Source organism: Gouania willdenowi, chromosome 7, assembly GCF_900634775.1.
Source record: "Gouania willdenowi chromosome 7, fGouWil2.1, whole genome shotgun sequence".
Classification (NCBI taxonomy): Eukaryota; Metazoa; Chordata; class Actinopteri; order Blenniiformes; family Gobiesocidae; genus Gouania; species Gouania willdenowi.
The window spans coordinates 27,345,865-27,372,206 of record NC_041050.1 but is presented as its reverse complement, the minus strand read 5'-3'; the positions used below and the strand labels follow the sequence as shown (position 1 = coordinate 27,372,206).

Here is a 26,342-nt window from a genome sequence, read left to right as displayed (position 1 = left end):
AAGTTTAAATGCCTGTTTAAAGGGGACATATTCAAAGAAGCTCCTTTTGTGGTAAATGTCATAAAACTTATATATAACACTGGCAGGTTAATTATTTATTTTGTATTTGTTTTTTTATATTACTTAATATTTTTATTCTTGTTTTTTGTCATTTCAACTTCATTATTTCTTTATTAACAACATAATCATAATATATTAGTATTAATAATACAGTATTAATAACACAAACGTTTACTATAATATTATTTATTATATTTATAATTTTTATTGCCTTGAAAGCAACATAATGTTATGTTTAATTTGAGTTAAATAGGAAGATGATGCCTGAATATTAATTGTTCGATATAAGAAGATGAAATAAAATGACGTTAATTATTCAGTTGTGTTATGTTCTACTTTTGGAGAATCATAAACACGTATGAGTGAGGGGGTACTCATGGTATGACAAAAAGGCTCAAGGGGTACACAAGACAAGAAAGGTTGGGAACCACTGCGTTAGGCCACATAATCAAATAAGTTCAGATTGGATTTTGTAGTTTAGTCTTTATTAGTTGATGAAAACGTAAATATATTAGTCATAGTCTAGTTAGTGTCACTTAAAAACAAAATGTAACCTGTTTCTGTGATACTCACAAAGAGGAGGAGCGGGACGACGTCAAGTTGAGTTTGGACCTCGAGTTTGTCATCGGAGGAAATTTGATGTTGGAATATTCTCTCTCTTTTATTTTACTCCTCTGAAAAGTGACAACGAATAACAGCATGAGTGTGTGTGTGTGTGTGTGTGTGTGTGTGTGTGTGTGTGAATGCCCTACCTGCTCCTCCTCCAGTCTCTTCTGAGCTGTGTCTATGTACTGCTGCACAGCCATGTAGATGAACTTGTACTGCGCCTCTGTCTGCACCATGCCTGACCTCTGCTGTCGTACCCTCTGGATGGTCTTTGGGACGTCGATGTCACAGTCCAGACCTGAAACCAGAGGTGAAAGTAACAGATGACAAGTACTCACATTATTGTAAATGAGTTGCTTTTGTAGGTACTTTTTTTGAGTTGTTTTAAGTATGTTTTAAAAGAAGCAAAGAAATTTGTTACATTTCTTATCTACACCCAACCGTTACTGAGTAAATTATTATTGTTTTTGTTTTAAAATGATCAACGGACAGTGTGAAACTAGAAATGACCAGACAGTGCCAAAACAGCATTTAATAGAGGTTATTTTCTCAGTTTTAGAGTTCATAAATGTAGCTATACTTAGAGCCTGAAAATTGTTTTATTTCATCTTAAAAAGAATTGTACATTTTGACAAAGTTTTTATTTTATACAGATGCCTTTGTGGAAAATAAATCCAATTGTGGTAGATTTTGTCTCTTCCTTTTTAAGTGTATACATAAGATGTTTTACTGTATGCAAGAGAACAGTGGACAGATTTATTACCAAAAATAAACATGGGGGTGAAAGTAACGAGTAATTTTTACTTTGAGTACTATTTAAAAGAGCTACTTTTTACTTACCCTTGTGTATTTTATGTATGAATTACTTGTACTTGTATTTAAGTACAATTTCATTCAAGTACCAGTAGAGCTGGGCGATATATCGAATATACTCGATATATCGCAGCTTGTAGTCTGTGCGGTGTTGAAAATGACCATACCGTTAAACTCGCGGACTTTTTTTTTTTTTTTTTTTTGAAATGTCATCTTAATGACAACATGCACTATTTGTTTTAAAATATTGTAGTGGCATTATGTACAAAAAGTGCACTTTAATTTTGTGTTTTGAAATGCCATGTGAGTTGCATCCTGCACTAATGTCTTGTTTTGAAATGTCTCTGTGACAATTTTGCACAGAACGTGCACTTTCTGTTGACAATTTTATGTTTGAGCCACTCACTGTTTAATAAATACAGTTATGTCAACTTTGACTTAGTTGTGATATCCCCTTTTTTGCATGAAAGTTTAAAATTGGCATATATTAATGCAGTATGATCAAGAATGTTTTAATGTAGACATATAGAATCATCATACTGGTGTGATTTTGTGCATCAAAGTGTTAATTCAAGGGTAATGCAAAATATATATCGTGTATCGTGACATGGCCTAAAAATATCGCGGTATTTATAAAAGGCCATATCGCCCAGCCCTAAGTACCAGTACTTCTACTTGAGTAGAAACACACAGTGTAATGACACAGAACAACTAAAACGTGTGTTGGTATTACTCCTCCTACCTTGGCGGGTAATGATGTCGATGAGGATGTCGATGACGATGATGGTCCCAGTTCTGCCGATGCCAGCACTGACAAGAAAATTGAGTAAAAGCTTAAACCTTAGTGTGAGCCGGTTACAGAACCTCAGCAACATCATCCTTTTAAACCCACTTAGCCTGACAAGAGTGCAGCTTAATGGAGCCAATCCTAGCTTGCTCAGATTACCTCTCCATCGCAAGGATAACACAGACGCACAAACACTCACACATTCTCTTGTGAGTTCAAATTGGACTTCCATGAACCCCGGAAAAATGATCATGTCCTATGTCAAAGAGAGAGCCACCAGAGTGTACACACACACACACACACGCACGCACGCACACACTCCTGACCTCTGATTAACACAGACATGGGCATCTGGAGGCCTGGGGGCCACGTGCAGCCCTTGGTCTAATGCTGTGCAGCCCCTAAAGTAAGCGCACAAGCTGACACCAAAAACACACAAAATGACAGAAAAATATGCACAAAGACAGCAAAAACACACAAGACAAGAACAATACACGAAATAACTGAAAAAACAAACTAAACAACAACAAAAATACACAAAAACACTAAAAATGACTCAGAAAACAACAACAAAAAAACCCATAAAACTACAAAAACACACCAAACAAGAGATAAATACACAAAACAACAACCAAAGTACATAGAATGACAGAAAAATACACAAAATGATTTCAAAAACTCACAAAATGATTTCAAAAACTCACAAAATGACAACAGAACACACAAACCGTTTGTTCTTTACAGTATTAATGCTCAGATTAGTCTTGATTGTAAATGCTGACATGAATGTTGATATTATGACCCTCAGATCAGACCATCGCATTGTAAAAGTTACCCACGAGAAATTATCAATTGATTGAATTTATTTTTGTGTCGTGCACACAATGTGCCCAACCCTCATGGGCTATTAAGACACCTGAAAATTAAATTACAGTGGTTTACATTAACATTTCATAACAATACAAAGCACAGTTCAATCTTGAACAACGTGTTCTGCCTTTTTTCCCATGTTTTAGAAATAAAATCTGATACAGCAAAAGTTCCTTTTTTGAAACACACCAAGAATTTTGTAATCATCTCACAAAAAAACTCAACGTAAACTGAAATATTTTTTTTTAAAAGAACATCCGTTATGTTATCACACAATGGACAGTAAAACCATAAGTGAATCTCATTTTCAGTTTTATCTACCGGTAGATCACAAAGCAAACAAACTCTTCCTGTGGGATGGTATTAAACCTGCCGGTCTCTAAAGCTAAAGGCAACATTCCTGAACGTAACTAATGTGCACAGAGGGATCTTTATCTTTTGGTTAAATTAAACTTAACATAGGTTTTTACACTGCAGCAATCTTTTATGAGACATCTACATTAACCCGGTCAATCAACCACAGAAATACATATTAGAGATAAAGTCTAATGCCTAAGTTATTTCTAATCTAATTTGATACAGTTTTAAGATTTATAGACCAGAATAAATGAAGACCACGTTATTGCCAATGTCACCTTCATGAACGGGGTTCATGTTCTCCCTGAGAGAGAGCAGGCTTTATTCCTCATGATCAACACACTTTGTACAGTTGCCCTGATGAATGAATGAGTGCTCATGTGATAGATGATGAGCAGCCCAGGTTGTACGGTCACAATGTTTGGATCAAGTATTTAAATACTGAAATAAATCAATGCATTAATGGTGGAAAATTTGCAAAAAATGTAGTACTGTTGATTGAAGTAACATTCATGTTTTGCAGCTAAATAACAGCGCGCCCTAGTGGCAGGGGTGGACTGGGACAAAAATTGTTTTTATTTTAACTATTATTACCCCAGAAAACCTTTTAACACGTGTTTAGAAAAAAGATGAATAATCTTTAAAACCAGTAATTACTGTATTTTTCTCTATTATAAGTGATATAAAAACAACAGCCTGTCCTGATCAGAGCTACACTGTAACATTGTCATCTTTTAACAGCATCATGAACATATTTCAAAGCCTATTGCTGTATGAAGGGATTGAACAGTTCTGCGGTCCTACACGTGCACTCAGGCGTACCTGCAGTGGACGACAATGGGTCCGGTTCCCTGAATGGCGCTCTGCGTGCGGTTGACTTCCTGTAGGAACCACAGAACCCCCCCAGGCTCATTGGGCACCCCGTGATCTGGCCAGGTCAGGTACTGATAGTGCGAGATGTACCTCAAAGGTTCCTTCTACAACACAGAAAGATTCAGTTTGTTAACCATAACATTTGTAGAACTAAACTGGTTCCACATTCACCATTAATGGTTTCTGGTTAATTTTTGGTTTACTTTGCTACAGACTCAGAGCCCCATCATTACAGTTCAAGCCCCAAATGTGTTGCTCCTTCTGATTGGCCCACAGGTTTGTCCAGGAAGCAGCTGGTTAAAGTCAATCACTGGGGTAAATGTTCATTGGTCTATTCTTCCATCTACTGGGGACCAGTTATTTATGGAAAATTAGTTTCAATTGTCTTCTGTTTATGTCCTTTCAACATAAAGTTCCATTTCCTTCATTTGTTGTGGAAGAATTAAATAGTAAACAGTTATATTTTAAACATTAGAATAAAATAGGCTATATTTTCAAAACTTTTCCAAAACAGTTAAATTATTCCATAACTTTTCAACACTGGAAGATCATTTTTTTTAATTCCATAACCTTTCCAGGAATTTCATGACCGTAAGGGACCCTGTAAATATTATCCCTTTAAGATGCTGTTATATTAGCGGAATTCATACCAAAATAAATAAATCAATCCATTATTTTTCTATAAGTGGTTGTAAAAACAAACAAATATGACTGTGTTAAAAAAATAAAAAAAAAAGGAGGGGGTTGAATGCAATATTTAGATCTGGTTTTGTTTAGGTTTTCTCTGTTTCTGACATTTCCACAGTCATACAATAATCACTGAGCTTTTCCTCCCGGATTTGTGTGCGTGTGTGTGTGTGCGTGCGTGCGTGCCTTTGCTGGGCGTGTGTGTGTGTGTGTGCGTGCCTTTGCTGTGCTCTGTGTGTGTGTGTGTGTGTGTGTGTGTGTGTGTGTGTGTGTGTGTGTGTGTGTGTGTGTGTGTGTGTGTGTGTGTGTGCCTTTGCTGTGCTGTGCGTAGGGTTAGACAGTCCAACAACAGGTCAGTGGGTGAGGTCACTGAGGCCACAGCTTCTCATACCCGGTCCCGCCGCGTCACCTCCAGCTTCCTGACAATGTAATCCTGTGCTGGCTGCTCCTCCACGTTCCTCACCACCACCGTACCAAACTCCTTGCTTGTATGGAGGTCTGGCCAGTAACGGACACATTTGTTCTGAAGCGGAGCAGAAATATGCGAGAAAAGAGGAGACAGAGGGGAGGGTGGTGGATATTACAGCCTTAAGAAGCAGCTCATCTCCAGCAGCTTAGCTGTAATGCTATCCCTGTCAGGCGTCTCCCACTCCACCCCCACACCTGACACACCAGCGTCCCACAATCAGTGACCACTATCAAAGCATTTAATAATCCTGAACCGACTGACAAAGCTGCAAATCTCTGGACGTACAGCAGTGACTGAATTAATCTGACTCTTGCATTTATTAAAAAGTGCTACATACAGTATTAAGTTCATAAGAGATTTAAACGCTAAAAGAAAAGGGAAAATCTCTCTGTGCACAGACTTACCCGCCCTCTCTCTATCTCCTTGGTGGTCATCACGATGACGTGCGTGTTCTCCTGATACACCATCCTCCAGAAGTCATCCACTGTATTCTGAAGGCACCCTTGGGTGGCAATAAAAACTTTGCTTTCTTCTCCATGGCACTGCTCTTCTTGCATACTCTGTTTGGGTTGAAAAAGGTACAGAGCAGCATGTTTTGGTCTGCAGCAGAAATAATTGGTTGAATTTAAAATTGGGTAATACTAAAGTACCACTTACAAGCTGGAGTCAGTAAATAAAAATAATTTTTAGATCTTCAATGACTGCTTTCTTTGTTTTTTTAAATGAAGGTTTACAAAAATATATCAATTTCTCAAAAGCAATTGAAATACCCCTCCATGTCAGTAGGGGGCAGTAGGCAGTTAGGCAACAATGGGCGATTATCGATTACCGCACAGCCCATTATGAAAGCTTTGAAAACTGACCTCAGAATTTCCTTTGCTTGTTCTTTTGATTTGGATGTCCTTAATTTTTAGGTTGTTAGGTTTTTTAAGCAAAATTTTTGTTTGTTTTTAGTTTGAAGTTTTTTTATTTTAGTCAAAGGTTTTTTTTTTTGATAAATTTTTTTTTTTTTAGATTTTAGTTTTCTTTTAGGTGTTTTAGGTAGCCATTTTGGTTTTGGTTTCTGTCAATTCGTATGTAAATCAGAAATGTATTAAATAGAACTGCCTATAATCCTTAATTCCCCATTTATTCATCTTCTTTAAAATTCTAATTAAAAATATAGGTAAAAACACTACAAATTAACCACTAACTGAACAGCTAAGAAGGTGAGCTCCCCATAAAAGCTGTCCTTCATGATCATTTTCTTTCTTTACCATGTGCCAATCTTTTACATTATACCATTTGACTGGTAGGGGGCAGTAGTGCACCTGTAGTTTAACTAATTCAATTGTACATAAAATTTTCTTTCTGGATTTTTGCAGCCGATGGAGAAAAGTATATATATTTTCAGATATTTGGCAGAGACAGGAAACTGGTAAATAAATGTGTTTCATTCATTGCACAGACTGCTTTCAGGCTCATTTGAATTATGAAAAACATCTGTGAATGTAACCTATTTTTGCATATTTTTTTTTTTTGCATTGTGCTGAACAGACTCACTCTGATGTAGTTGGCGTTAATATAGTCCGAGCCAGGGACATCTGGATCTGAATCCTTGATTTCCACACGAGTCGTGTCAACTGGAAAGACCAAATTAAAGCTATTATTAGAAAACACAAAAACAGTAGTCAGTGTTTGAACAAAGATAACATTGTCAGGCCTCTGTGCCATCTCTTGTCTGCTTGCACAAGTCTTTCCACAGGAAGTAGGAGCAACGGGAAATGGCACGTTTCTGCGTGACTCACATGGGAGGATGTTCTTGTATCTGTTCTTGCTCTTGTTTTCTGGTCTCTGGCCTTCTTTCCTGGGATACAGAAGTTTGCATTCCTGCTGCTGCAGTACCTGCAAAATGATTAAAAACGGGGTGGAAAAAAATGTAATTGCTTTTTACAAACAATCAAAACTTCGCTGCTATAATACAAATGTTATATCTGAGGAAATTTACATATCAATAGTGCTCAGAACAACTTTTGAATAGTTTTTTGAACAGTTAAGTTGGTTTTAATGCAGCAGGGGTCACAACACTCATTTTCAGAAAGCACAATGGATTTTTTTTTTTTTTTTCTTCAATTACAAGCACAGATTCCCATTCACACTTGAAATAAATGTAGATGCATGTCTGCTATTACAGGCTGGACTGTGTCACGCAATTATTTCTTCAATAAACACGTCCTTTGCTGGAGTAGAAAATAGTGTATGAGTCATAATTACTACACCAGTCACATTCTAATTTTACTCTAACATTTCCCTGAACTTATTTGCATATAATTTACACCATGTAGCTAAGGTATGAGTCAGCCCGAAAGTTTCATTGCTCCGTATACATTATGTTATTTATGCACGCTTGAAGACAGACAATGCATCTCAACAGGGATTTCAGACTTTCAGCAGATTATCCAACAATCAGAGAAACCCACACTGCTTTGAGCCAACAGGGAGCGAGTAATAAACTCTGTTTAATGTGCCCTGACACAAATGGGAATAATTCACAATAATGATCCGTCGGCAGCGACGCAAGATTTCGAGATAAGCCGAGGCTGACATCATTACTCAAAGGTCACCACATTCACATTTCCCAGGATGGACAAGAAAATGAATCACTCAGTGTGAGGAAAAAACACAGTTTGCCGACAGAAGCTGACTTACTAATGCATGTGTCATGTCTTTTCAAAAGAGCTTTTTAGGGTGAAAAACATGTCATACAATTAAACTTTACAGAAACACGATTCTTAAATCACTTCTTCAACAACAGCAACAACAATATACCACACTCTTTTGGCCACATTAATTGGGAAAATATATTGTTTATATCTTGAATTTGTTTAGATAAATGTCTAAAATATTTTGGTCCAAGTGGTGAAAGCCAAAACATCTTTGCTAAAGGGTGACAGTGTTTGCCATTCACGTCTATAGACGTGAATTGAGTTTTTCGGCTGGGGTTGCTAGGAGACAGTGTGATGAAGCTTTCCGGTGAATATCTAACTTGTGCCATGATGTAGTGACCAACGGGTGGCAGCAGTGCACCTTTAGATGAGAGATCACCGTGATGGACAGAGCTCAGAGGGAGAGGAAAGGAGTTTACGAGACAGAAAATGGCGCTACGAGAGTTGATAATGAAGCTCACAGCGGTGCACACTCGACCAGAGCATGTGTGGAACTCAGTGGACTATTGAGAGTGTTGCGATGGTGAGAGAAAACGATCAAAAAAATGGGACAAGCGGTGACACTCGGCATGCCCGGGATGAGGAGGAAGTTGCGTGTGTGGAGAATGACGAGGGAGAGACTTGGAGGAATGCCAAAATACAGTAAGACATAAATTCAATTCTGACCTAGATAGCAACTTTGCCATCAAAAGCCTGGTCTCAGTGTTGTTTTTGTAGTTTTATTGGAGGACACCAATGTGGAGGTGTCTCTTAAGCAAAAAAAAAGACATAAAACGTTTTTCTCAGCTTTTTTTCACAAACTGGCGATTTGTGTGAAACTTGCCTCTATTCATCTGCTGATTACAGAAGAACAAAACAAGCTATTGTCATAGTACAAAATATTCTGTAGGTCTTTAAAAATCAGTCAAAATGCTCTAAAACGGCTGGCACTGAGGAGGTAGAAATTTTAAAAATGGCTGGCACTGAATAAGTTAATCATGTTTCATATTTATTTATTTTTTTAATAAATGAAAGACGTGCACATTTGTTAAAAAGGCAAAAAACAAGATTAAAGTACTTTTCTTGAAACAAAACCGATGAAAAACTGCCAATTTCAAACAGACATACCGGTAAGTAAAAAAAAAAAAAAAGTGTTTTAGACAGGCAGGCAGCCAAGTTCTTTCCTCGATTTTCCATTTCTTTTGTGCATTTCTTGTGTGGATCTAGGAAGGGGTGATTCTATGAGACTGCAGGAGAGCAACACACGGGCATGGAATCAGCGCTGATGAGCAGCAGCAGGATTTAAGCCTTGCTGGTGCTCGTCATCAGCGCGAGTTTGCTCACCTACCTGAGTGGCATTTCGTTGTCTCTCTCTCGAGCTCACTAGTATTTTTTTGGATCGGTGCAAAACTTTGCCTGTATTCACCAGAATATCTCTCTCTCTCTCCTTACTCCTGTGCCTCATTGCCAGCATAAAGGAATGTAAAGCCACTGATCAATAGGAAAAAGCCAAATTTGGGCAAACTATATTTTTGGAATAAAATGCAAAAAAAAAATTCTGAAATCACAAACCGTAAACATGAATAAATCGAAGTAAAAAAAAGGCAAGATTGTGAGCAACTACACAACGTTTATTGAGTGTATCTTAAGGGAGAAAACAAGTTAAAGAAAAACTACAAAATTGAGTGTAAAGCTAGTATCAGTGATACAATTATCTCAGCTGATTGGTTATATTAAAAAGAAAAAAACACAGTTCCTGAATATTATAGAGGCTGAGGGGCAGATGTCACATACTGTATTTACTGAGGGTGCCATCTATGTCCACAACTATTGAAATGTGTTGATTTTTTTGCTAATTACACAAAATGTCTCACAACACTGTGTTCAGAGCCTGGAGATGAGTAGGTTGTATTTTGTACAATGAAATTGAACTACATACCTCAAATTCTTCCCAAAAACCTTGTTTAGGCTTCTCAGAGTTGTCAGCTACCTTGTTGAGCTCTCGTACCCGGTTCTCGATGTTGGCGGCAATTATTCTTGTGGCATTAAAGGGCTGAGAGAGCAATGCAAGGATGATGAAAGGTGTAACCACACATGCCCTATTACCAGGTTTGTTCACAATTCAAACCAAATTCCTCTATCCTACCTGTTTGAGGTGCACAACTATGCCGCTCTTCTCCACCATGGGGTTTTTCTTGTAGTGATCCACCAGGTCAGACAAAGTGTCGAACCTCTCGCCACCTCCCACATCATACTTACCGTCCTGCTGAAAAAAATCATAAACAATTCAACCACAGCTGCAGACGGTCTGAAATAAATCATGACCTGCTACAAAAAAAAAAAAAAAAAACCAAGAGTAAAACTAGCAGCAAGCAGAAACAGTATGAGAGGTAAACCGAACACTGCATTGAGACAATGAAATCTGTGTGCCCTTTGTTCTTTGGTTATTCCATTTTAAAACTAAATCAAAATAACAAATAAACAGTGTGGTTATTTTTTTTTTGAAACCAAAACAAAAATATAGGAAAAGAAAAAACCAGACTAGGTTTTTCAGTTTTAAAATTAAATCTTGTTCCGTTTGTGAGATATGTGGATATTTACGGTAAAACTATGGACAAGAGCTTCATGTTTTAAGCTCACCAAACAGAGGGGACCCACAGACGGGGGCAGACTTTTATTCCCTGACAAAAAAAGGAGCAATACATAAATAAATCCCTCCCCCCAGATAAATGGAAGTTACGAAAAGCATGCACATGATATGTGATTAAAGGAAGCAGAGGTGGTGTAATGAACCTACTGATGCTCCTCGTTTCTTGTGATCAACTTCCGTGTGTTTTGACGGCTGCTATTAGCGGCTAGCAGTATTATAACATGCAAAATAAATAGGGATGTAAAGATTAATCACGAGGCAGTTAAAAATTGATTCAAAGGTGTCACGGTTCATATCGATACTCTGAAATTGAATCGCAGTACTTTAAAATTATTTATTTTTTATTTGTTAGATTTAGAATTTGAAGTTCAGGATGCACCACCATGTTTTAAATCAGAAGTGTGGAAGCATTTTGGCTTCTCCAAGACAAAATGAAAGAGGTGAGAAAGAAAGAACATGTGAAATCCAAGGTAAGGGGGGCACAGAGAGGAAAAGGAGAAACAAGAGAGAGAGAATGAAAGCCATAGTTTGTTTATTTATATAATTTTTTTGATATGGGATTTGTTTTAAAGTCCAATTGTTAAGGCACAAAATACATTTTTAGTTGCACTTTTAAAAAGAAAAGGAACAATTATGCAGTTTTGCATAGTTTACTGTAGAGCCAGAATTTAAATGATTAGGCTTCTTCTTCATTTGAACTATTTCTTTATTTATTTCATTCAGGATTTATTTTTCATTAAATTGCATTGTTTTGCATAGTTTATCCAGAGATTCTTTTGACAATAAAAGATAAAAGAAAATAGTCCAGTATATATATTTGTTTTTTCAAAGAAAAAAAAAACAATATTTTTCAGTCATCATTTGTCTACAGTCTCATTTTGTAAAATAAATAGTGAGAGAATCGTATCGTGAACCCAGTATCGTGAAACGAATCGTATTGGGAGTTGAGAGAATCGTAAAAAATAAATATTTTTACTGCCGTCAAAACAGTTGTGTAGTTCCTCACACCAGGCCGACAGTCAATAGTCAGTCACCAGTTTTTTTGGATACCATTTGGATCTTAACACCACCAAACTACATAGTTAGCAGCTTTTTACGAGCTGAAACATCCACAGACTGCTGAAATAAATCCTACACCGTCCTATAGTGTGTGGAAACCAGTTCCAGGACCTGTGGAAGGAACCGAGGTGCAGTGGACTTTGGTTCTTGCTCTAATTTCCCTGTAAATATCCAAATATCACACAAACAGAACAAGAACATTGTTTTTGATTTTTCTGTATTTCGGTTTTGGTTTTAAGTCAGTAAAACAAAATAACCACAGAGACAAAATAAGGAATGGTACACTGATTAATGAAGCACAGTTTAATCTATTAGTCATTGAGGAGCCGTCTCACCTGGTAACGTATCATGACATGGGTGACTTTTGTCTTGCGGTCCACATTCTCATGTTTCTCCTCATTGGTGAGGACTGAGAGGACAAAATCCCCTGGTTTACTTTGACTCTCTCGTACCAGAAAGCTACCGGCTTTGCCTTTGTCTGTGAGCAGCTTCTCAGCATCTCGGCCCGAGAGGTGCCCATGGTACCACCTGGAGACGAGTGAGAGACGTTCACCGTTACATTTCAGACCACGGTACCATTCAGTGTATCTTTATTCTTAGACTAGATTAATATAATGACATGCAGAGAAAGAACTGTGCTTTAAACTTGTTTCGAAGCACAATACTTCCTCTTACCATTTGCATTTCTAGAATGGGTGAATGTTTAATGATGTATTCTAAAGGCATGAATGCAGAACCTAATTGAGAAAAATGAGAGGAGCAAAGACAAAGGAAGAGTAATGTGCTTCCTGTGGTAAAGCAAAGAGGATGGATATTATATTGAGTATATTTACATGCCGCTGTGCTATAGGCGCACTTTTAAAGCCTACTCCCCGCTTCGGCAAAGTTAGCAGCGGCTGCGTCGCTCTATTGCTCTTTGTGAAGATAAAAACCTGCAGGTCGGCAGGTTGTTTTCTGTGGTGAGCAAAATGCAGAGGAAGTTCTAACAGGAAAAGTGTAGAATGGAACAAAAAGCCACACAAACCAAAACCATGAATTTTCAAGGCCAGCTTAGACCTACAGAAAAACTGGGACATTTAAATCACAAAGAGGGCATTTCTGCACCATTAGCACTGTTCATACTTTTTGCAAACATCAGATGAATTATTTTTTTAAATGAAAAAATATTTTTATATTTTAAAAACGTGCTTTTTAAGTGTTTTTAAAAAGCATGCATGGATTCCTGGCATACAAACATGGCTGCTGCTGTTCCATTTCAAACAGGATGTGTGAGAGTGACAGTGTGTGTGTAATCTCCATGTAATGTTAATATGTGGATACTTGATGTGTGAATGCAGCAGCACCCTCCACTTGTGTGTTCATATGTGTTCACACTCATTCTGAGAATTGTATACTTTTGAATTATTATGATCAACAATCACATAAGCATTTAAAATGATGACCAAACTGAGCATTAATAATTAATACGGTACTACTAGTGCACTATATTTTCCTGCTATCTTTGCATAATGTTATTTTGTTTGCTTATTTTGTTTTTTGTGTATTATTGGTGTCATTTTGTATATATTTCACTCATATAGTGTGTTTTTGTGGTTGCTTTTTGTATTGTTGGAGTCATTCTGTGTATTTTTGTTGTTGTTTTGTGTTTATGGAGTAATTTTTTGCATTTTGTATATTTTGTGTTATTTTGTTTGTTTTCTAGAGTTTAGTTGTTTTTTTTTAAATGGATTTTTGCTGTTCTTGTCTTATTTTGTGTTTTTTTTTTGTCATTCTCTGTATTTTGTTGTTGCTTTGTGTGTCAATAGTTATTTTGTCTATTTTTGTTGTCATTTCTCTTATTTTTACTGTCATTTTGTCGGTTTTTGGGAGTCATTTTACACAGTTTTGCTGTTGTTTTGTCTATTTTTCTGTCACTTTGTGTTTGAACCCACAAAATCAGACAGAAGGCTGCGCGTGATCCCCACGCCTCCAAATGCCCATGTTGGCTGTAAATTGTTACAACATAATATTGCTTTAACATTGGTGCTTTTGTTCATTGTTATTTTCTATACCAACCTCATTTAAAATCACTCAAACTCAACTAAAATGAAGTTATTTCTGGGTGAAATCTGAACATATGTCTTTCTACAGTATATACATACACATTCATAATATTGAATCACGACATCACTACAGAGCCATGGATGATTCTACGCTTCAGTCAGCTCTGCAGATTGTCAGTAAATGCCTCACCACACACACGTTGCATGTAAAGCTTATGAGAACAGAGAGAAAAGCCACATACTTAAAACACATTTTAGGTTGCTACTGGAGCTTAGAGGCAATTGAATAATTTTGTCACTCTTCTTGTAAAATGCAGAAAAATTGTTCTGCCGCCTGCAGGTGGAGAGGGTCTATTGATTAATATTTAGTGTAAAAGCTGTTAATGAGTCTATTAGTGTTGAATTAAAAGCATATTGGTATTTCATTCAGCCTCTATTCTGTAAACATGGACGAGATATGGAATATAAAAAGAAAATCTAGCGAGTTTCTGTTTGCAGAGACAAACTAAATTGAAAGCTAGGGATGCTCAATTAATCGAAATTTCGATTATTACACCCAACGATTATAAAAGTGACATAATCGAGAATTTTTTTTTTAAAATTAATATTTAATATATTTCTAACATCTACAAATATCAAAGCTTGGCACACATATGTTATTAATACTAAACTGAGTTGTTTAATCCACACACATGCAAGCTCCTCCCCTCCGCCCCGCTCCTCTCAAAGCCTGCAGGCCAACATGAGGAAAGTTGTTGCTAGCGGTCTTGAATGGCAGGAGAAACGCAGCAAACACTTGGTAAACAAGTGGCAAGTCAAATTCTGTCCTATGGAAACACTTTAAGTTTGATGATGAACACCTAAGACACATCACGCGCAACAAGAGTTTTGTTTTGTGCAAAAAGTGAACATACTTGATTTTAGTGTTTGAAGGATTTTATTTATGTTTAAAGAATACATTTTATGCTTTTTTGTACAAAAAATAAAGAACTTTTTGGTTAACAAATAATCGTGATTTTAACTATGACTAAAATAATTATGATTATAATTTTTTTCTATAATCGAGCAGCCCTATTGAAAGCTAAACTTTAGGGCTTGGAATAAAAACATATACAAAATGAACCTGAAAAAACCCAAAACATAATCTGGAGCTGAGGTAAATCACTGTAAAACCTGCAGATTGAGCTTTGCTTTGCGAGTCATGAAGAACCTTGAGATATCAAAGCAATGGTTTCTTATAGATTTGTTTGGCTTTTTGCGTTGGCATGCTGTGGTTTCAAATTGTTATATTAGATTCAACATTGCTATTTCTTACTATGGACTTTATATTTTGTTAAATGCACTGAGATGACTTTGTTGTAATTTGCGCTATATAAATAAAGTTGAGTTGAGTTTGCATATTTTTCCTCCTGCTTGGATAGGGTAAAGGGACACAAAAACATCACTTTAAAATGTGTTTGTTGAAAAATTACCATATATTAGTCCAAGGAGCTTGCTAGCTGGAGCTATACAGTAGGTACTTATTAGTAAGATATAAGGGGCTGTGTTAACTGAATATTTTCGTTGACTGGTTTTTTTTTTAAAACAGTGATGGAAAAATCTGAAGGCCTTTGGTCATTTTAATTTGACGGATTGCAATTCACACCCCTGACCACTTGGTGGTGAGTGAAGATATTAAAGTCCTATTTGTGAGTAATAATGCTAAATGCAACAATGCAGCCTGCCTTGTTGTGTTTCAAACTACTCCCAGAGAGTCCTCCATACTGTGTAGCAGCTAACTAAGAAGACTTCTGCAAATAGAGTTTCCTTTCTACAGGGAGTCACCAACAACTTTATCGGTCACGGAAGTCGCCACAAAGCCTTTTCACAACAGTATTCATAGTTCTATTGTCGGATTTTATGACGCTGTCAGTCAAATGAAAAACAACAAGAAAGTAAGCAAAAGAGGATTTTGCGTGACGGGGCGGGTCTATAAACACAGTGATGTGAGCGACCTACATCATGTCAAAATGTCATTGAAAGGGCAGGAGAGAAGTTGTTAAATAACTTAAATGGCAACTCAGTTTCAGAAGAGGAGTTAGTAACTCTCTGTGATGTGAGCAAATGAAAATGTTTGTATTTATAACTTATAATCCATAGCTCATTTATTTCATATATACTTTCACGCATAAATTAGATAATTAATCATTGTAAATATCCCCTTCACTTTACCAGAAAGAATGGTGTATCACCAATAATTGAAACACTTTTAATTTAAATTTACTCCCTGAACTTCGGGCTGTAGCGACAATAAGAGAATTCAAGTTCCAAAAACTTCAGTTTTCCATTAGAAACTTCCTTTGTGACCATGTTAGTGCTATAAACAAAGCATAAAATGCTGTAAATATCACATATATATTCATACACATGACATCTCACGTACCATAAATTGCAGATAAAAATCTTTAAAAAAAGTATCTTCCTCAAAAGCTGCAACATGCAGTACAATATTCGATATTTGAGGTGATTAATAAAGGCTTGGCTTAATTAAAAAAGCTTGGTAGTTGTAGATCATCCTACAGCAGGTGACAAGAACTACGTCTCAAGTCTCGAACAGTGGAGCACAGAGTTATTTCCTGGTGCCGTAGCAGTCCCAAAACCTGCCCTAACTTAAATAATAATAACCTTTATTCATCACCGTAGTGAATTTACCCATTTATCTCCGAGGGGTAGCAGTGGGCTGCCAATTGCAGGCGCCCGGGGAGCAGCTGGATTGGGGTTAAAGGACTTCAACTCCTTGATAATGTCATTAAATGCTAGAAATGCAAGTTTAACCACCCTGCCTAAATGTTTTTAGTTAAAAAGACTCCATTGTAAAACAAAATTCAACAAAAGATTATTTCTTTTTTTTAAAAAAAAATAAAGATAAGTGTTCTCTTACAAAGCCTTATAAACAGATTTGAGAGCCTGTTGGAGCTTGTGTTGGAATGAACTCAGTGTGGACATCAAACGTGTGTGTCTCTTTGCGAGTGTGTTTGTGTGGGCATTGATTAGCACCTCTCAGTGGTGGGGTCCTGGCAGTTGAGTGGATACTTGAGCTCAATGACGTGGCCATTCCTCTCACGCAGCAGAGCCTCTTGTTCCATGTAATACTGCACCAGCTCAGCCAAGGTGGCAAACTTTTCGCCCCCATACAGGTCATAATAGTCGCCTGAATTCTGGATCTTGATGTGGGTCACCTCATCATTGCGTCTGGGCAAAAAGAAAAACATGAGGGAAATTAATCATGAGGCTGTTTACATGCATGATAAACAGCCTCTTGGTATAAACAAAAAAAGTAAAGCAGTTTACAAAGTAACCCTGCAGAAACTGAAGCGCTGATTACATACAACCGCCTACGCACATGCCCATACAGTATACACTCACAGGAAGAAGATGGAGACTTTATCGCCTACGCTCACAGAGCAAAAACATGCATAGTGGAAAGATGACCTGCTGATCAGCCCATCTGCTCTCTTTGCGATGACAACACCTTCTGTTGGTTCAGTGAATCCTGAATCAAACATTTGTGTTTCTTATGAGGACAGCCCTACAAACCAAATGGTTTCATTAAACACAAATTTCAGCAGTGGACTAAAATTATTATCGAAATATAAGGTGAAAATTTGGAGGAAAAAAGTGTAAAAATGTAGGTCATATCAGAACAATCCATGTACCCTTTGTTTTTTTGGTTATTTTGTTTCAAAACCAAAATAAAAAATAGAAAAAGATTGTTTTTTTTCCATCTCCATCTTCTCCCGCTTAGCTGTTTCCGGGTCGCGGGGGCAGCATCCTCAGTAGGGAGGCCCAGACTTCCCTCTCCCCGGCCACTTCCTCCAGCTCTTCCGGGGGGACCCCGAGACGTTCCCAGGCCAGCCGAGAGACATAGTCTCTCCAGCGTGTCCTGGGTCTTCCCCGGGGCCTCCTTCCGGAGGGACGTGCCCTGAACGCCTCACTAGGGAGGCGTTCAGGGGGCATCCTAATTAGGTGCCCGAGCCACCTCATCTGGCTCTTCTCAATGCGGAGGAGCAGCGACTCTACTTTGAGCCCAGCCACCCTACGGAGGAAACTCATTTTGGCCGTTTGTACCCGTGATCTTGTTCTTTCGGTCATGACCCAAAGTTCATGACCATAGGTGAGGGTTGGAACGTAGTTTTTTTTTTTTTATTAATTTAAAACCAGAAACAGGAAAACTGAAAAACCAAAAACCAAGCGAGCAGCGTTTTTTTTGTTTTGAAATTAAATCTGGCTCTGTTTGTGTGATATTTGGATATTTACGAGGAAACACACAGACTGACTATTATTCTGCTGCGTTTGATAAAAATGTTCATGTATCAGGTTTTCTACCTCACACCAATGGCAGAGGTGTATCTGTGAAAATCTGCCAACTTTACCGAACAGTGTTACGGTCCAAAGACAAACTGGTGACTGGGCGGACTTTTGCTCCCGGTCTGGACATTAAAGAAGCAACGCATAAGTCACATTACCAGTGAATTGAAACATTACTAATACATAAATACATCAAAACCAAAAATGAATGTTATGTAAAACATGCACATGATATGTGGAACCAGAGGTGGTGTAATTAATCTACTGGTGCTATTGGTTTCTTGTGATCAACTTCCGTGTGTGTTGACGGCTGCCATTAGTGGCTAGTGGTATTTATAATGTGCAAAACAAACATTTTACTCTAAATCTCACACTGTTTCGCTGTTGGTGTCCTCGACATGACCTTCTTTAACTAGAACGTTGGCAGTTAGGTAGGGTATTTTTCAGAAGAGTGAAGCACGGCGTCGGAGCTTCTCGGCTAAGCCTCCATCTTGGTCACGTGACCCCCGGAACCCCCAGAAAATAACTTTTGATTGAAACACATTGAGATTGAAAGTTGTTGATGAAAAATGTGGACGTCGTGGTGGCACGAACAAAAAGAGAAACTACTATTTTTCATTCCCTGTGACATCGTGATGTAATGACACCAGGAAACCCAAAATGTTGACAAACATATGATTTATATTGAAGGGGCATCTTCCACTACAGATTCCGACTTGTCGACTCTCATGTAGTAGAGCCCGAGGGAATAATCGGTGCAGCTGATTAATATATATTAATTATATCCTGTATATTAAGCATTATAAGCAGCTACTTTCAAATCAGCAATAAAAATTACAAAACTGGAAGAAGTCAATACAGTTCATTGTTTAAGGTTTCCCTTTTTATGATTTATCCATGTTTACCATTCGCGATTTCAACTACTTCATTGTTGTTTTTTGTTTTTTTACAATGTATTCCAGAAATACAGTTTGAACAAATTTCGGTTTACAGTCCTTATGTTGTCAGGATTACTAATTAAAGTTCCTTATTTAAATTTAGTCGTGTTTTGCTTCTTTGTCTTAAATCATATTTGAGTATTATAAGAATCTGTGTTCATGTACAGTACAGTATATTTCCTGTGTATATCAAATTGGCTTTTAAAACCCCTAATATTGTTATTGGCTTTAGAATTTCCCCAACGGTCGGGCTCTATCATGTACATTTCTTTTTCTATACGCGTGTATAACCATTATACGTAGAATAGGAGCTTATGAAACATGAGAAAAAAAAGTTTTTCAGGAATGAATCCAATCTGCACCTTGAGGTAGAGTATCCTTTTTTTCCCATGTAATGCTTCATGTGCTAATGGTCATATCAAATTGCACAAACCCAACTTTCCTGCATCACTTTTCTTGTTGCCCTAATGATTTTCACATTCCCCTTGTACTTTTCATCCATTCAGCCCACCATAAAGCCCTCGTCTCCATTTGTGTCTTCATCCGCTACATAATCTATGGCTCCTCGCCCTCTCTCTGTGTGTTCACTGGTAATTGCTTTATGGCTCTATTAGTGTCTGTTGGCAGGGTGCCATAGGTCCGTGGCCCCTTTAAAGGCCCCTCCTCAACACTTAGCCCAAAGCCCCCTTTTCTCTGCGAGTTTAACACCATTAACTCCGGATTGAGGCAAACACATCCTATTAGATTTTCATTCTCTTTTCTGCTCTCCCACAGTGAGACGTTATTAACCTTTTTGGGTTCAGTACAACTCGCTGGTTCTCTTGACAGCATCACTTTTGTTTTGTTTTTTCTGGATCACGCTCTGTGGACAGCAGTGACATAAGACAGATGACTTAATATGATAATCTGTGTTTTGTGAAATTGAAGATTTGCCCACACTAAATCACTGACATTTCCTCACTTTGTTTGCCTCCTTGTTTTTTAATTCACAGGTGCAAACCCCTAAAATTGAAATAGAAGTCCACGGTCAGCATCTTACCTTTTAACTATGTTTAATAAGTTGGTAAATAATTTGTTGTATATATTTTTAGTTAGGAAGGCTGTACACTGGGGCTTGGAGCTTTGCAGAACATCCCACACAGACGCTGATTGATTATGTAAAGTATTTGCTTTTGATGTAGGAATTTGTTTGCCCAGTCGTGTGCAAAAATTTTTCCAGCTCAATGCAGCAATCTGTACCAGCGAAAACGGAATTGTTTCTCCCAACAATTACATGCTATGTAATCTACTTCAGGATACTGAATTCAATCTTGAAAGATGGGCTGTGATTTGTAATCCATGGTGGAGGCTGGCAGTAAGAGGAGGCACATTCACTGTGACTATTTTAGAAAATGGCACTACAGATGAATAAGGAAAAAATGTAGAGGCTGTAATGGAGTTGCTAACAAACATGTTGGTTTTTTTTAAAGCAACATGTTAGAGCTTTCCAAAGTTGTATTTCTAATAAAAACTTCAAATTAGCGTTTACTAAGCACTACATAACATCTGCAATCCTGCATGTTTTAAACCCTACGTGAATTGAATTCGATTTTCCTCAGCCAGCTATACCTGGCACTATATTTACCAGTGTAATCAAGTGGAATGGAGCAACATGGCATGTGAAACATTTAAGACTGTGAGCGTTTAAGGAGCAGAGTAACTGGGGGTTTCCACGGCACAGATCCGGTTTTTCCCCGCTGTCCGCCATTCGGTAATCCCCACTGGTTGCGTTTTGAGTGCGCCACGGTGCACTCCGGTTGGAACGGCTTGCCATATATATATATATATATGAGTAACTCTCTAACTACATTCATCATCACCTTCACCAATTCAACAACATTTAGCTTTAAAGTAAGGCTGGAACAGAGATTAAAAAACAACAAAACCAAACCCACCTTTAGCTTTACTTCACTAAATTTAGCCCTCAGAGATTTCTACATTTTAAAATTTTCCACACCGATGGCGCTCGCTCACGTGCCACGCAATGCCCCCCTATGTTGTGAAGAATTCCTGGTGAGAATTCTGACTTCTATCTCTTTTCTTTAGGTTTGCTATTAGGCTAACATGATAACCTTTAAAAAAGCATGGATTAAAATAATGTTAATTGTTTTGAATTGTCAGACTCAATTCTTAGCTTCACTTCTTGATTTTCTATAAGACTCCATTCACATCTGTGTAAAAAACCTTATGTGACTGTGAGAAAAAACAATTAAATCCATGTTTGTATTTCAACGCTTTTAACACATAATCAATGCTGAATACTAAAAGAACATCACAGCATACAAATTTAGATTTGAAAAAAAAAAAGTATTTATTTATTTTGCCTAATTTTGGAAATTTTCATTTTTATATTATCGATATGCTCACACTAACCCGGGGTTTCCACTGGATACGTCTCCGCTGACCCACGGCACCGATCCGGTATTTCACTGCTGTCCGCCGTCCGGTAATTCACACCGGTTGCGTTTTGAGTGCGCCGCGGTGCGCTCTGGTTGAATGACTGTGACGTCACGAGACAAAGGGGTTCTCACGATATTTATATAATCGCGCGAGAACGCGGTTAAATGTATGTGTTATAAACGCAACAATAAACAGATAAACAGGTCAGTGTTTCTAATGAAGGAGTACAAGAAGGTTGGACTCTCTGGATTTGTCATAGCCACATTTTTTAGCAACAGCCAACAGAGAAGAGATAAAACTGCACCAGTAAAACAATTACAGATATTCTTTCGGTGCTAAAGGGGTATGGAATCATTTATGAACATCTTTAAGAGTAGAAGGCGATTCCACCCGCCGCCTACGCTTCTGGACAAGAGAAGGATAAATAGATAGCGCCCTCTGCTGTTTAAAAAAAGTACTGCGATTCAATTTTCAGAGTATCGATATCAACCGTGATACCTATGAATCCATTTTTAACTGCCTTACGATTAATCGTTACATCCCAAATAAATATTGTTTAGTTTAATTTTACTCATTTAGTACATTTTTATTATAAATATATATATATATATATATACATATAAACCTTATGTGTGGTGAGGGCGTCTTTTGAGGTGTGTGTGTGTGTGTCTCTCTCCCAATCTCCTCCGTGGGACTCTCTCACACGCACGCGCATCAGCCGCACGGTCAGCCACGCGCATGCACATAATCCGTCACAGGTTGCTGAGAGAGAAAAAACGGACCCGGAAGTACCACAAAAAATAAACGTTTCGCGACACCAAATAAGTCCCAACTTCCTCTCTAAACGACTCTGTGTGCGTTCAGCATGCACATCCCGGCACTCTCTCATTATAGCTCATCCTCTTGTAAGAACGTAAAAAAACTCAAAGCAGAACTACAACCTGCTGAAGCTGTACACCTAGGAACGTAACCGTGGTATCTTAATGTGCTACCTCCTCTTGTTTGGAAGGTAAACTTCCTTCTTTTGAATGTCATTGTGTAGAAACAACCACACAAACAGGCACAATAAAACGAAACTGTGAAAAACACGTTCCAAATGTGTGACGGCTCACTTCTCCACTGTTTTGACTGTCCAACATCAGTAACAGGAAATACTTCATGTGGTCTTATTTACAACCAGAAATACGTCACGTCACTGTGAATATAGCTTAATTGGTTAGCTCAAACTTCCCAAAAAAGATGTGATAAAGAGTAATAATAGAAATACAAGAGCAGGCTGCAGAGGTGACTGTCTGACGCCTTTCAGAAAAGTTGTATTTGGACAACTGTTAATTTCTTATAGAGCAGGTCAAACATGTAATACAATACCAGCTGATATAAAGGATCTACAGCAACACTATTGTCGTTCACTAAAGATCTGCTGAAAGGGAAAAATTGGAACCATTTAACAAATACATATAATTCAGGACAGTGTGTATTTCATAATAACACCTTGCAATAACTATCAGCACTTTCTTAAATTAGACACTGTATTTGAAGATGCTGGTTGAAGCATTTTTATGTCTCACTTAGTGTTTATGTTTTGAACATGTATATGTTCTTAAAGTTTTACATCAACTGCCCAAAGGACTATGGATGAAAATGTTCCGTAGGCTACAATATCATCACGTTTACTAAATGTTTATGAATATGTATTATCCTTTTTAAAAACCAATAAAAAAATAAATACAAATTAAAGCGACTACTTAATCTATTGACATTTATTTCACTGATATGTACAAGGTATTTGGAAACAAATTGTGAATAATAATAACATTTCAACCCCAGTGATGAAGATCTTGGGGCAGGTGAAGTAGAAAGAAGGATTGAGAAAAATATTCTTTATGAAAGGTTTTTTAACGGTGTTGGCCTTATCGTAAAAGACTTACAATTCCCTTAAGATTAATAACAAAAATTGGGAAAAGTCTAAAACCAATTAAATCCAAATGAACCATGGCTTCTACATCTGCAAGTTCACACATTTTAAGCCACCTAAATGTAGTATGAAATGACAGTGTGAAGGCAAGAATAATTAATCAGTGAAAACACTGTCAAAAATTTTATCAAATTAATTAAAAACACATGCAAAGAAAGAGAAAATGCTCAGACTTAGTAAATCACCACAAAGGTTGCTTGAAATTCATCTTGAAACCCTAATTAGACCAACTGGAGGGTTTTCAAAAAGTCACAAGTTTAGAAAAGGAAAACAAATGAAGTGAGATAAATTAAGGGAGATAAAGTATTGTGATGATTAATGGGAGGTGGTTTTTTTTTTTAAGTCTAAAGAGACAAATATGGTTACATATTGTGCCTTCTTTAACCTACGCTCCACAGGCCCAGTGTTTCAAGAGCAGTGGCTCTATTCAACCTTCTCCTCCTTTAAATAACGCACAGTACCAGCAGAGGTGGAGATAAACCATTTATAAAGATGAAGATAATGGACAACTAACATTCTCTGCTTCTATCACAGCCTGAACTTTTTCTTCATTACAGCGGCTGTCCAGGAACTCAACCGTTAGCCGTAATGAGCATAGCAGGCAGTGTTTATGTTCAGAGCCTGTGACGAGTAGACTCGATATCATTTGGAAGGCTGTGGAAAATGTAAACGCAGAAAGACCAAGTGAGTACAATGCCTTCACTTATAATTGGCACATACAGCAAAACAATAAATACAAGCAGGAATATAAAGACTTCTGTTATTTTGTTTTGGTCATTTTGCTTCAGATTCATCAGCGTTTGGTTGTGTCAATATTTGAGCGTAAACCTCTGCCATGCGGCAAATCTCCTCTTTATCAGAATTTATTCCTGTAGTAATTTTATTTGTACTTAAGTACATTTTGAAAGAAGTAAAGTAATTTGTTACATTTCTTTACCAAACCGTTACTGAATAAAATCTCATTTTTTTGTTTGAAAATGAACAATCACATGCATCACAACATAGCTGACCAATCAGATTAAACGTAGTGCACGGTGTCAAAACAGCTTAGAATATAGGTCATTTTTTCAGTTTTGAGTTCATAAATGTACTGTAGCTATACTTAGAGCCTAATAATTTTTTTTAAATTTTTAATTGAATTCATTTGTTTTATTTTATTTAAAAAAATAATGTACTTTTTCACAAACCTTTTATTTCATACAGATGTCTGTGGAAAATAAATGAAGTTCCAACTATGCAAGAATTTGTCTCTTCCTTTTTAAGTTTATACATGAGATGTTTACTGTATGCAAGGCAAGATTTATTACCAAAAATAAACATGGAGGGTGAAAGTAACTCGTAACTTTTACTTTGAGTACTATTTAATTGAGCTACTTTTTACTTTTGTACTTCAGTAGTTTATGTACGATTTACTTGTTCTCGTACTTGAGTACAATTTCAATCAAGTAACAGTACTTCTACTTGAGTAGGATACTGTATATCAGTACTCTTTACATGTCTGGAAACTAGATGTGGTAAGTGAGGAACTAACGCGACATAAATGAGTTGAATTACATTCAGGTCGGCCAAAATCAGTATATTGATCCGGTTTGGAATCTTCCATGACATCATTTCTCTCTCTGGTTAAAATTTTTGTCAAATTGAAGAACTTTTGATGTAATCCTGCTAACAAACAAATGTGAATATTTTACCTACCTAATAAGGTAATAAGTGTGTTGTGTGCTTGATTATTCTTGTGTTCCGCTGCTACTTTCAGTATCATTGTGGTATTTGTATGGTAAGTTTGAACACTTCTCATTGGAGAGTTTAAGCTTCTTTTTTTTTATCTAAGACAGTCAAAACTGTTTCAGAAAAAAACTAATTTATTTGACCATAAACACATTCCATATTAAGCAAATATAGCTTTTTTATTTCCTCTATGTTTAAGTTAGGCGAGCTGTAATAGGATCACTTCTCATGTCTGTGACAAACGGCGCCTTTCATGGCAGGGGGCAACTTGACACTTGACCTGAGTGAGAGTTGAGAGTGAGTGCATCTGTCATCACCACAAGCTGCAGCCACAAGCAGGCGCCCTGCCAGTCTTGATGTGATCTGTGTGATTTAGGACACCACAAACACCTACACACCCATGGAAGAACCACAAGCAGTGAAGGTCAAACCCTGAACAGGCCTTTCACTCTTTAGCGGTAGCTTCAAGTTGCTGCCTGTCTCATTTTTCCAATTCTAATTCCTCTCTCCATCTCACACACATTCACACACACACACACACCTTTTATCTGCCTATGACCCACTATGGCAGCTCCAGCCATTGCAACAAATAGTCTGGACTTTCTTTCAGGCACACGACTCCGCTAACATCACTTCCGCTGTCAAAGAGAAACTCTTCAAACTGGCTCCTCTTGGTCTCAGCTAGTTTCCTGCTCTCTGTAATCATGGCAGTATGTAGTGCCAGGTCTACCCGACACCAACATTTAGGAAATCACAAAACCAAAACGCAGAAAAAGGGGCAGGGAGCAAGTTCTGCAAAATATGACTAGACTTATGTGACTCAACACAATTATGTTACCAAATCACTCTCTCCTATTAACAGTGCGTTCACACCGGCGAATCTTGGAGCGCTTTAACTGCTCTTGGAATCGTTAGCTCAGAAAGGCAGCTGCATTTGGAATGGTGTGAGCACAAACAA

General features: G+C 37.4%; 1 protein-coding gene across 2 annotated transcripts in view; it reads right to left on the bottom strand.

The window, feature by feature from the left end:
- The window catches only part of ptpn11b (protein tyrosine phosphatase non-receptor type 11b), a 64,056-nt gene that overhangs the window by 8,058 nt on the left and 29,656 nt on the right, over positions 1-26,342 (bottom strand). Inside the window, exons 3-14 of one of the 2 annotated variants that reach the window (XM_028453091.1) lie at positions 16,994-17,188; positions 12,251-12,443; positions 10,353-10,472; positions 10,146-10,259; positions 7,310-7,406; positions 7,065-7,144; positions 5,927-6,082; positions 5,445-5,576; positions 4,316-4,470; positions 2,222-2,289; positions 813-964; positions 634-734 (exon numbers count right to left, since the gene is read on the bottom strand). In XM_028453091.1, the coding sequence (XP_028308892.1) occupies positions 634-734; positions 813-964; positions 2,222-2,289; positions 4,316-4,470; positions 5,445-5,576; positions 5,927-6,082; positions 7,065-7,144; positions 7,310-7,406; positions 10,146-10,259; positions 10,353-10,472; positions 12,251-12,443; positions 16,994-17,188 (1,563 nt within the window). The remainder of the gene's footprint in view (positions 1-633; positions 735-812; positions 965-2,221; positions 2,290-4,315; positions 4,471-5,444; positions 5,577-5,926; positions 6,083-7,064; positions 7,145-7,309; positions 7,407-10,145; positions 10,260-10,352; positions 10,473-12,250; positions 12,444-16,993; positions 17,189-26,342) is intronic. The other variant, XM_028453092.1, reaches the window with a different exon arrangement.